This window comes from Bubalus bubalis, chromosome X, assembly GCF_019923935.1.
Source record: "Bubalus bubalis isolate 160015118507 breed Murrah chromosome X, NDDB_SH_1, whole genome shotgun sequence".
Taxonomy (NCBI): domain Eukaryota; kingdom Metazoa; phylum Chordata; class Mammalia; order Artiodactyla; family Bovidae; genus Bubalus; species Bubalus bubalis.
Window position 1 is genome coordinate 82,604,880 of NC_059181.1, and position 12,987 is coordinate 82,617,866.

At 43.2% G+C, this 12,987-nt stretch overlaps 1 protein-coding gene across 1 annotated transcript in view; it reads left to right on the plus strand.

Moving 5' to 3' along the window:
* Positions 1 to 11,768: 11,768 nt before the first annotated feature.
* LOC123331692 (short transient receptor potential channel 5-like) overlaps positions 11,769 to 12,987 on the plus strand; it is a 44,817-nt gene continuing 43,598 nt past the window's right edge. Inside the window, exon 1 of the mRNA XM_044936488.1 lies at positions 11,769 to 12,154. Within this exon, the coding sequence (XP_044792423.1) occupies positions 11,777 to 12,154 (378 nt within the window). The 5' untranslated portion in view covers positions 11,769 to 11,776. The remainder of the gene's footprint in view (positions 12,155 to 12,987) is intronic.

Genomic DNA, 12,987 nt, shown 5'->3' on the forward strand with positions numbered 1-12,987 from the left:
CTTTCTTTGAGATTGGAATGAAAACTGACCTTTTCCAGTCCTGTGGCCACTGTTGAGTTTTCCAAATTTGCTGACATATTAAGTACAGTACTTTCACAGCATCATCCTTTAGGATTGGAAATAGCTCAACTGGAATTCCATCACCTCCACTAGCTTTGTTCATGGTAATGCTTCCTAAGCCCCACTTGACTTCACATTCCAGGATGTCTGGCTCTAGGTAAATGATCACACCATCGTGAAAAGACATAGTTCAAATATTGCTTTCTTTTCAATTATCTCCCCAAGTAGAGTTAAATACTTCCTCCTTTGTGTCCCTATTATATATTAGACTCTATATCAGACTGTAGTACATTTAACTTACTTTAATTTTTTTCTCTGTCTCTGGACCTGGCAATGTTTGAACGCAAGAGATATGTCATTTATATATGTATCTTTGTATTCCGTACTGCCAAATGTCCTAGCTATAACAAGTACTGAATTGCAGCACTATGCCTAGCACTATTATAGGCATTATGGAGATTACAAAAGAATCTACTTTCATTGAAGTAGTTCAAAATGTAGACTCTAGAGTCAGAGCTTGACTCTTACCCCATTCCCATCACTGTGTGTGAACTTAAACTGTGTGTGAACTGAAGCAAATTACTTAACCTCTTTGTGCCTCAGATTCCTTATCTGGGATGAGAGAGATGCTAATCATAACTGTCTGAAAGTAAAGAATAATTTAAATAATGTATGTGAAGCATTTAGCATATACAGTATCTGGCACATAAGTGCTTAATGTTAATTTATTACTATTTATATATCAAGGAAATTTTGGATCGGTATGATTTGTACAAATGAAAAGCATAATATACCACTATGCGGGATGGTCTAAAGTATCTTTTGAAATGAGACATTATGGTGTCTTGACCCTAGCAAAGCATTGCTGAATGAGAAATGAAGAAAAAATAGCCACAGTGTAACTTGTGCTGGCCTGACCATTGTAGACAATGTGTTCACTTCTGAACAACATACTTCAAGAAAAGTAAAGTATAGAATAACTAGAAGCAGACCACTAGGATGCTCTTAATTCTAGAGAAGGGGAGACTCCTGGGGCAGAGAGAGACATGAGAAATGAAATCAAATACATGAAGGATTGTCATATAGAACAAAAGACAGATTTGCCTGATACTGCTCTAGAGAGCAAAACTGGGGCCATGGAATAGAAGCTGGAAGCAGGTGATTTTGGATAGACATAGAGATGCCCTTGCTGAATATCAGCACTCACCATAAAGGTGAGAAAGGGGTGAGGTTTTCATCAGTGGAGGTGCTCATTAACTGAACCATCACTTAAAAAGGATATTGTCAGGTTTTTTTTTTGTTTGTTTTTTTTTTTTTTCACTGAGCAGGGGGTTATTCTAGATGACATTTGAGGTCCCTTGTAGGAGGCATAATACCTGGACTTTTCTGGAAAAGATTAGTGTCAGTTGGTTCAGTAGCTCAGTCATGTCTGACTCTTTGCAACCCAGTGAATTGCAGCACACCAGGCCTCCCTGTCCATCACCAACTCCCGGACTTCATTCAAACACATCCATCGAGTCGGTGATGCCATCCAGCCATCTCATCCTCTGTCGTCCCCTTTTCCTCCTGCCCCCAATCCCTCCCAGCATCAGAGTCTTTTCCAATGAGTCAACTCTTCACATGAGCTGGCCAAAGTACTGGAGTTTCAGCTTTAGCATCAGTCCTTCCAAAGAAATCCCAGGGCTGATCTCCTTCAGAATGGACTGGTTGGATCTCCTTGCAGTCCAAGGGACTCTCAAGAGTCTTCTCCAACACCACAGTTCAAAAGCATCAATTCTTCAGCACTCAGCCTTCTTCACAGTCCAACTCTCACATCCATACATGACCACAGGAAAAACCATAGCCTTGGCTAGACGGATCTTTGTTGGCAAAGTAATATCTCTGCTTTTCAATATGCTATCTAGTTGGTCATAACTTTCCTTCCAAGGAGTAAGCGTCTCTTAATTTCATGGCTGCAATCACCATCTGCAGTGATTTTGGAGCCCAGAAAAATAAAGTCTGGCACTGTTTCCACTGTTGCCCCATCTATTTCCCATGAAGTGATGGGACCAGATGCCATGATCTTCGTTTTCTGAATGTTGAGATTTAAGCCAACTTTTTCACTCTCCTCTTTCACTTTCATCAAGAGGCTTTTTAGTTCCTCTTCACTTTCTGCCATAAGGGTGGTTTTATCTGCATATCTGAGGTTATTGATATTTCTCCCAGCAATCTTGATTCCAGCTTGTGTTTTTCCAGCCCAGCGTTTATCATGATGTACTCTGCATATAAGTTAAATAAGCAGGGTGACAATATAGAGCCTTGACGTACTCCTTTTCCTATTTGGAACCAGTCTGTTGTTCCATGTCCAGTTCTAACTCTTGCTTCCTGACCTGCATATAGGTTTCTCAAGAGGCAGGTCAGGTGGTCTGGTATTCCCATCACTTGAAGAACTTTCCACAGTTTATTGTGATCTACACAGTCAAAGGCTTTGGCATAGTCAATAAAGCAGAAATAGATGTTTTCCTGGAACTCTCTTGCTTTTTCGATGATCCAGCGGATGTTGGCAATTTGATCTCTGGTTCCTCTGCCTTTTCTAAAACCAACTTGAACATCTGGAAGTTCACAGTTCACGTATTGCTGAAGCCTGGAGCAATACGTATCTCCAAGCCTGGCTTGGAGAATTTTGAGCATTACTTTACTAGCGTGTGAGATGAGTGCAATTGTGTGGTAGTTTGAGCATTCTTTGGCATTGCCTTTCTTTGGAATTGGAATCAAAACTGACCTTTTCCAGTCCTGTGGCAACTGCTGAGTTTTCCAAATTTGCTGGCATATTGAGTGCAGCTCTTTCACAGCATAATCTTTCAGGATTTGAAAGAGCTCAACTGGAATTCCATCACCTCCACTAGCTTTGTTCATAGTGATGCTTTCTAAGGCCCACTTGACTTCACATTCCAGGATGTCTGGCTTTAGGTCAGTGATCATACCATCGTGATTATCTTTGTCATGAAGATATTTTTTATACAGTTCTTCTGTGTATTCTTGCCACCTCTTCTTAATATCTTCTGCTTCTGTCAGGTCCGTACCATTTCTGTCCTTTATTGAGCCCATCTTTGCATGAAATGTTCCCTTTGTATCTCTAATATTCTTGAAGAGATCTCTAGTCTTCCCCATTCTGTTGTTTTCCTCTATTTCTTTACATTGATCGCCGAGGAAGGCTTTCTTGTCTCCTCTTGGTATTCTTTGCTGTTCTTCTTGCTATTCTCCACTGATCTCCAGTAGCATATTGGGCACCTACCGACCTGGGGAGTTCCTCTTTCAGTATCCTATCATTTTGCCTTTTCATACTGTTCATGGGGTTCTCAAGGTAAGAATACTGAAGTGGTTTGCCATTCCTTTCTCCAGTGGACCACATTCTGTCAGACCTCTCCACCATGACCAAGGCCACCTGTCTTGGGTGGCCCCACAGGCATGGCTTAGTTTCATTGAGTTAGACAAGGCTGTGGTCCTAGTGTGATTAGATTGACTAGTTTTCTGTGATTATGGTTTCAGTGTGTCTGCCCTCTGATGCCCTCTTGCAACACCTACTGTCTTACTTGGCTTTCTCTTACCTCGGACGTAGGGTATCTCTTCACAGTTGCTCCAGCAAAGCACAGCTGCTTCTCCTTACCTTGGACAATGGGTATCTCCTCACCACCGCCCCTCCTGACCTTGAATGTGGAGTAGCTCCTCTAGGCCCTCCTGTGCCCGAGCAGCCACTGCTCCTTGGACATGGGGTTGCTCCTTTAAGATTAGTGTAACTACATTAAAATTAGGAAGTTCTCTAAGTGGTTCTCTTAAAGGAGTCAAAATGCTCTCAAAATCAACATGCACACACACACACACACACAGACACACGTATGTACATACACATGTACACACACACAAGCTTCCTCTCACTAGCCCACCTCTGTGGCTATGTACATGAAGTTGCCATTCTAATCACTCATTGGATTGGGCATTCAAGATTCTTGTTCAAATGCAGTTTTTCTCTAGATGAGGTATGGCTTTAAGCCACTCAGCTGTTACAATCAGCTTCTATCACAGTGCCTGGTACATATTCATTGAATGTATTTATTATTTGCCATTTACCCTTGAGATTGTATAAGTTTATCAAATTAAACCTACTTTCCTTAAAGGACTCTGAAGCGATGGACAGCTAGACAGATAAGGAGAAGGGTAAGAAGTCACAAGGATTTCACCATTCAAGCTCAATCCTCATGGCACAGAGTACAAGCCACACACAGATACTGTGTCCCTCCAAAGGCACTAAATTTTAGTGAGATGGGAAGCTTTCGTCCTCACAAAGGCCTGAGCTGGGCAATGATCTGGGATGGGATTTGGTGAGACCATTTTGTGTCCTGCCCTTCTGCCCAGCCCATTTAAATCAATGGGCTAAATCGCTCTTTAAATTGCATCATTTGAACCCACAGATGTCACAGATTCCATTAGACAAACTCCTCTGGCTAGCAGAACCAGAAAGAGGGAACATGATAAGCACCCTGAGACAGCCTGATTGACCATTCTTAATCTTCATTGCTTGGGAGACTACAGTGGGAGTTCACTTGTAGAATAGGATGAAGTGCTGGCTGGTTTTATTTCATTCAATTAAGAATACATCTCAAAACCAGTGTCTAATAATGGGAATATGAACCTCACTTCCTGGCTTAGGTTAGTGGCAGATGAGTACAATCTGCCAAGCATAACTATAACGGTAAAGGGTTATGGAAAGGAACCTTCCCTATAACCCATCCTCAAGAGTGCCAGAAATTCCATCATTAGTTACTTATTCCCAGAATAATGGCAGAGTAGGACTAACAGCAAGCATATGGAGAAAGAATTGATCTCAGAGCTTAGAGTGAGGATGAGGCTAAAAGCTGTCAATGAGGGTCAAATGGCACCAGCTTTGGGGACTGGCAGAGGGCAGGCAACTAGGAAAGTCATTAGACATATTATAAGCTTACAGGTAGACACTTAACATGTTGTTCAGTTGCTAAGTCATGTCCAACTCTGTGACCCCATGGACTGCCACACACCAGGTTCCTCTGTGCTCTGCTATCTCCTGGAGTCTGCTCAAACTCATGTCAATTGAGTCAGTGATGCCATCCAACCATCTCAACCTCTGCCACCCCCTTCTCCTCTTGCCCTCAATCTTTCCCAGCATCAGGGTCTTTTCCAAGGAGTCGGCTCTTCACATCAGGTGGCCAAAGTATTGGCGCTTCAGCTTTAGCATCAGTCCTTCCAATGAATACTCAGGGTTGATTTCCTTTAGGATTGACTGGTTTAATCTCCTTGCTGTTCAAGGGACTCTCAATAAGCTTCTTCAGCACTACAATTCAAAAGCATCAATTTTTCAGACTATATGGGGAACCCATTTTATATCCTGGATAGTATAGAGGTGGGCATGGATACATAAAAGAGACATCCAGGTCTCTCCTTTCCCCTCCATCATATCTTCCATATCCTTCTAAATATACATCTCTTTACTTCCAAGGCCACAGCAACTTTCTTAATCAAGGAATTCACCTTAAAGTGTTACCGGCTATTGGCCATGTAATTTATTGTCCCTTCCAGGGGTAGTTTTTAGGAATATAGTGCCTTAAAGTGAAGGAATCACTCTCATAGTATTTCTCAGGCAACCTCTGGAGGAGAGGTTTTTTTCTCTACAGGGGAATATCACAAAGCTTCTCATAGCACAGCCCACTGGAAATGCAATAGACCAGGTTAATTTCAAATGCAAGAGATGAAAAGTAACACTAGACTCTGAACTGACTATAGATCATCCAATTATACTTACTTCAAGTTGCAAATTGACCGTGATTGTACTGTCCTCTCTCTTTACTATTATAACTCACACATCTGGCATAGAGTGAGAGTTCAGTGAATGTACTTCTTGTTGCTTTCATTACTATTACTACTAGAAGCAGTAGTAGTATTAATGCTGCCCCAGTACCTGGCACAGTGCCCAGGACATATGAATTATCCCCAAAGTGGAATAATTTATCACTCTGGCTCCTGGCATAGTGCCTGGCACTCAACAGGGCTTTGATTGAGTTAGTTCCCTGTGTTTTCACTTTTCCCTGGGACACATTTGTCTTCAGTTTCCCTTATAGCTGTGTCTTGCTAACATGGACACGGACCTTCCTGTAGCAAGAGTACTTAGCCCAGAACCACTAGTGACACCATCTGAAAAGACATCTAGCCTTTCCTTTCATAGTAGTCTCTTAAGGGGCTTTCCTGGTGGCTCAGATGGTAGAATACACCTGCAATGCAGGAGACCTGGGTTTGGTCCCTGGGTTGGGAAGATCCCCTGGAGGAGGGCATAGCAACCCACTCTAGTATTCTTACCTAGAGAATCCCCATGGACAGAGGAGCCTGGTGGGCTACAGTCCATGGGGTCGCAAAGAGTCAAGCACAACTGAGGGACTAAGCACATCATAGCACAGCCTCTTAAGTGGCAAATGGGCAGCAAGTGGATTTTCTGTTTTTTTGGTTTGTGTGTGTGTGTGTAATTTTTTTTTTAGTATAATTGCTTTACAATGTTGTATTTGCTTCTGCTGTACACTGATGTGAATTAGCTATATGTACACATATATCCCCTCACTCTTGGACCCCCCCCCCCATCCCACCTGCCCCCTCATCCCACCCCTCTAGGTCATCATAGAGCACCAAGCTGAGCTCCCTGTGCTATACAATAGCTTCCCACTAGCTATCTATTTTACACATGGTAGTGTATATATGTCAAGTGTTTAAGATCATTTTTAATATAGTGAAACAAGTTTTGAGCTGCTGCCTTATAATTTGTTTACCTCTAATCCCTGTATTCTATTATAGCCTTAAAAATATGCCCACAACACTATCCTAACTAGACTATGATCAAGCCCACCACATTTGTTCTTGTGATACCTGAACTACCCTCACATTTTCACACTATATTAATTCTTCAACGACTGGCTAACAGCTATCTTCTCCATGAAACCTCTGAGACTTCCAGCCTCACAGAGCCCTTTCTGAAAACCCCAAGCATCAAATCAGTACCACAAAATCTAGTACTCATTTGTGACTGTGCTGACCCCCTCAGCTAGATTGTATTTGTTCATTAAACATCCATTTGTTGAGCACTCATCATGTTCCAGACCCTGTGTAAGTGCTAGGAAGGCAGGAATCAAGGTCAGATCAGATCAGTTGCTCAGTCGTGTCCGACTCTTTACGACCCCATGAACTGCAGCACTCCAGGCCTCCCTGTCCATCACCAACTCACGGAGTTCACTCAGACTCACGTTCATCGAGTCAGTGATGCCATCCAGCCATCTCATCCTCTGTCGTCCCCTTCTCCTCCTGCCCCCAATCCCTCCCAGCATCAGAGTCTTTTCCAAGGAGTCAACTCTTCACATGAGGTAGCCAAAGTACTGGAGTTTCAGCTTCAGCATCATTCCTTCCAAAGAAATCCCAGGGCTGATCTCCTTCAGAATGGACTGGTTGGATCTCCTTGCAGTCCAAGGGACTGTCAAGGTCTTCTCCAACACCACAGTTCAAAAGCATCAATTCTTCGGCGCTCAGCCTTCTTCACAGTCCAACTCTCACATCCATACATGACCACAGGAAAAACAATAGCCTTGGCTAGACGGACCTTTGTTGGCAAAGTAATGTCTCTGCTTTTGAATATGCTATCTAGGTTGGTCATAACTTTCCTTCCAAGGAGTAAGCGTCTTTTTATTTCATGGCTGCAGTCACCATCTGTAGTGATTTTGGAGCCCAGAAAAATAAAGTCTGACACTGTTTCCACTGTTGCCCCATCTATTTTCCATGAAGTGGTGGGACCGGATACCATGATCTTCGTTTTCTGAATGTTGAGCTTTAAGCCAACTTTTTCACTCTCCACTTTCACTTTCATCAAGAGGCTTTTAGTTCCTCTTTACTTTCTGCCATAAGAGTGGTGTCATCTGCATATCTGAGGTCATTGATATTTCTCCCAGCAATCTTGATTCCAGCTTGTGTTTCTTCCAGTCCAGCATTTCTCATGATGTACTCTGCATATAAGTTAAATAAACAGGGTGACAATATACAGCCTTGACATACTCCTTTTGCTATTTGGAATCAGTCTGTTGTTCCATGTCCAGTTCTAACTGTTGCTTCCTGACCTGCATACACATTTCTCAAGAGGCAGATCAGGTGGTCTGGTATTCCCATCTCTTTCAGAATTTTCCACAGTTTACTGTGATCCACACAGTCAAAGGCTTTGGCATAGTCAATAAAGCAGAAATAGATGTTTTCCTGGAACTCTCTTGCTTTTTCCATGATCCAGCAGATGTTGGCAATTTGATCTCTGGTTCCTCTACCTTTTCTAAAACCAGCTTGAGCATCAGGAAGTTCATGGTTCACATATCGCTGAAGCCTGGCTTGGAGAATTTTGAGCATTACTTTACTAGCGTGTGAGATGAGTGCAATTGTGCGGTAGTTTGAGCATTCTTTGGCATTGCCTTTCTTTGGGATTGGAATGAAAACTGACCTTTTCCAGTCCTGTGGCCACTGCTGAGTTTTCCAAATTTGCTGGCATATTGAGTGCAGCACTTTCACAGCATCATCTTTCAGGATTTGGAATAGCTCAACTGGAATTTCATCACCTCCACTAGCTTTGTTCGTAGTGATGCTTTCTAAGGTCCACTTGACTTCACATTCCAGGATGTCTGGCTCTAGGTCAGTGATCACACTATCGTGATTATCTGGTATCCTTGCACAAACAGCAGGAAGACAAAGATGCAGTTGAATGATGTAGAACAAATGTGATCTGAGTGCCAGTGGGGAGCCCAGAGGCAGATTCTGAGGGTATCAGGGGAAGGCTTCACAAAGAAGGGTGGGACCTATTAGCAAGGTACTGAAGTAGAGAGGAGTTTGTTAAATAGAGAAAGTAGGATGGAGTCATGTGCAAACACATGATCATGAAAGGGTAACTCAGAGAACATGGCTCAGTATGGCTAGAATTTGGGGTGAGAAGGAGAGAGATGAGAGAATATCATGGAAGGTTTACTCATTCATTCATCACACATATATCCAGCATCCAGGGTATGCCAGGAACTGGGCTTGAATGAATGCTAAAAAATCAGGACAGATGCAACCTCTGCACTTGAGCTTTAAAGCAAATTGGACTGAACAGACGATTACTCAGGAAGACAAAGACATATGTCTGTGTTACTAGAAATTTTGATTAACGTCAAGAAAGAAGAGAAAAGGCTATGGCTACAATGGAGAGAAGAATATGAAGGAACTACTTTATAGAGAGCAGTTGATGAGGGCATCTCTGAAGAGGTGACATTTAGTTGAGGCTTGAAAAATGAAAAGTTGGAGGACAGTGTTTCAGGAGATGATCGAAGGTCTTGAGGTAGGAGAATACTTGGCATGTTGGAAGAATCAAAAGAAGCTTTACAGGGCTAAACAACAGTGGATGAAGGTGAGAGAGTGCTTTCAAATGACATTAGATAGGTAAACAAACACAAGCCAAGACCTGGTAAGTAGATCTCAGAAAGGAGTGTTGATTTCATCACAAAAGCAGAGGGATACAAACCAAGGAGAGTGAAATAGGATCAGCTTTGTGTTTCACAGGATAACTTGGGGGTGGTGTGGAAGACAATCTGAAAGGGGAGAGAATGGAGTTGGAATGACTCATTGTAAGTGTGTGGAATGGTCCAAGTGGGAGATGATGAAGACAGGGACCTTTTTCTTTCTTCTGTTCCAAAGGTGACTAGTAAAGTGCTAGGCATGCTGAAGGCTTCCACTGTGTTCATGTTGATTAATTAAAAAATGTAAACTGAATTGGGCTGTTGAGTCTCTTTTCAGGAGCTCTCACTGTCTCTTCTTTCTCCTCCCTTTTTCTTTATAATGGAGACAGGGAGGCAGGGAGGCGTTCTACAATTAGTATTATTAAAGTAATTTGCTGTTTAGTGACAAATGCTTCCTCTAAATGCCACTTTCCTTTAGTCATTGCTGAGTTACTTGAAAGTAGCACAAGAAAATATCAGTGCTTCTCAAGACAGCCAAGCAGCAGTCTGCTCTCCTGAGATTTGGATGCAGAGAGAAATTTGTCATCTGGGCCCGTTCAGGGCAAGAGGCAACACTAACCTTCAAACACTAACTTCCCAGAAGATCACAAGTGCATGAATTGCAAATGCCACTTGGTATAATATATGCCGCTCACTCTGCCAAAGCAGAGATGTAATTACCTGGAAGAGTAAGGCAAATGTTTGTGGAAGCCACATGCCTTCATCGTCTCTTACATCCAGAAGATAAGACAAGAGGCCCTTTATCACATTTCCATTTCTTTTTGCTGGCAAAACAGTTCAGTAGTGAAAGACACTTAAATAAGATCATCCAACCTCAGCCTCCAGAGAGTCCTGGAGGTCCCAGGGATGGTAGGGAAAGGGGAGTCAATCACCTCATGGGTCTGAGCCTCATCTGCCCTGGGGAGGATAAGCATTCCCATCTCATAGGGCTAGTACAAGGAGTCAGTGAGAAATGTGTATGAATTCAATCTGTAAACTACAAGGCAGAGCTCTATATTGTGATTCATTCTATGCAATTAAAGGCAAAGACTATCTTTTATTCTTGGTCTCCCAGAGAAAGTTAAACATATTGTAGGAATGCATTAATAGGTTTTGCTTTGAAATCACTTCTATTACAATCTGGCTTTAGATATAGTGCATGTAAAACAGACCAGTCACTTCTCAGAATTGAATCAGATAGATTCTCATATATGTCAACTGCTTGGTTTAGATGGTGGAGGAAAAACATCAGGAGGGGCTAGAGGCGATACATGACTGTAGTCTGTTGGAGTCAGTACCCTCTTTCCAGTGAGCAGCAGTCAGAAGAAGGCTTCAGTTAGCATTCCAACAGGATTTCAATCCAGGATCTGCATCCAGGGCAGCTGCAAATGTAATCCTACAAATTAGCAGAGGCCCACGGTCCAAAGAAAAGTAGCCAAAAATGAGGTCCAACTTTGCATCAGCAATCAGAAGTATTATCATGAGTATTTCCAGACAGCAGAAGGGAAGGAAAAAACTAACTTGTGCCATGTCTCAGGAGGTTTACTCTTTACCAGTTACTGTGATCAGTCATTATCTCATTTAACTCTCACAATAGCTTTATGAGATAGGAATTAGTCTTTAGCATGGGGCCTGGTGCTGTTAATGTTATTAATATTGATAAGCTTTACAGGGCTCCCCTAGTGGCTCAGATGGTAAAGAGTCTGCCTGCAATGCAGAAGACCCAGTTCAATCCCTGGGTCAGGAAGATCCTCTGGAGGAGGGCATGGCAGCCCACTCCAGTACTCTTGCCTGGGAAATCCCATGGATTTCCCACCAGGCTACAGTCCATGGGGTCGCAAAGAGTTGGACACAACTGAGTGACTTACACAAACAAGCTTAATAATAAGAAACTGAAGCACAGTGAGCTTGAGTAACTTCTTTAAGGTCACAGACCTGGTAAAGCTAGAGATTGAACCCAGGTCTTTCTGACCCAAAAGCCCAGGCTCTTTCTTCTATATACTCCTTTGCAAGAGGAGAAAGATTGTAGCTTTAAAACAGCTAAGGATTTTTCAAGTCCCTAGCAAGGCTGCCTCCATAACTGACCACTTTAGAGCTGCAGGTATCTAACAACATCTTTGATCTCCCTCTATCTCCTCATTTAGGTTTCAAAATTGCTATGAACCATGGCCCAACTGTACTACAAAAAGGTCAACTACTCACCATACAGAGACCGCATTCCCCTGCAGATTGTGAGGGCAGAGACAGAGCTCTCTGCTGAGGAGAAGGCCTTCCTCAATGCTGTGGAGAAGGGGGACTACGCCACTGTGAAGCAGGCCCTCCAGGAGGCCGAGATCTACTACAATGTCAACATCAACTGCATGGACCCACTGGGCCGGAGCGCCCTGCTAATTGCCATTGAGAATGAGAACTTGGAGATCATGGAGCTCCTGCTGAACCACAGTGTGTATGTCGGTGATGCACTGCTCTATGCCATCCGCAAGGAAGTGGTGGGTGCTGTGGAGCTTCTGCTCAGCTACAGGAGGCCCAGTGGAGAGAAGCAGGTAAGAATTCCCTACAGCCTGGGAAATAACCAGGGACAACACAGCATCACAGGGTCAGAAGCCATGAAACTCAGGAAGGTTAGGTAGGCTGGAGTTGGGAAGCCCTATAATGGCAACCCTCTCCTCTCCAAAATAGTGCCAGTGGTCTCCCGTGGGATCGTAGAGCCACCCCACATGGCCCATACTGAGTTTTACTCATTTGCTTTTTCCTTATTAGTATTTGCTGACATATATTCAATACTCAGGCTTCCCAGGTGGCATAGTGGTAAAGAATCTGCCTGCCAGTGCAGGAGATGCAAGATACATGGGTTCGATCCCTGGGTAGGGAAGATCCCCTGGAGGAGGAAATGGCAACCCACTCCAGTATTCATGCCTGGGAAATCCCATGAACAGAGGAGCCTAGTGGGCTACAGTCCTTGGGGTCACAAAGAGTAGGACACGACTGAGCAACTGAGCATCCACACAACCTAAAATTGTGCTCTCCGTTTCCAGAATATTCTAACTCTTTCTATGCTCCCTACCTCCTGCTCTATATCTTCATTTCCTTCCTCTACTCAAAGGTTACATTTGAGAGAAGGAGAGATGAAACACAGACCTGAGTTTTCTCCTCACCTGCTCTTTCCTGAAGGACAGGAGGCCTTTAAACTTGAGTGTTGTGGCACAGATGCAGATGGATCCAGGAACTTACACATATCTCTCAGTTTCACTCATGTGACTACATTCCACCCCTAGATGTTTGGAGTTTTGCCTCTGCGATTCTCCTATCTTCCGAGGAACCAAAATTTAATACTTTGGAGTTACCTTTGAGTCCTTCCTCGCCCTTGTCTTCATGT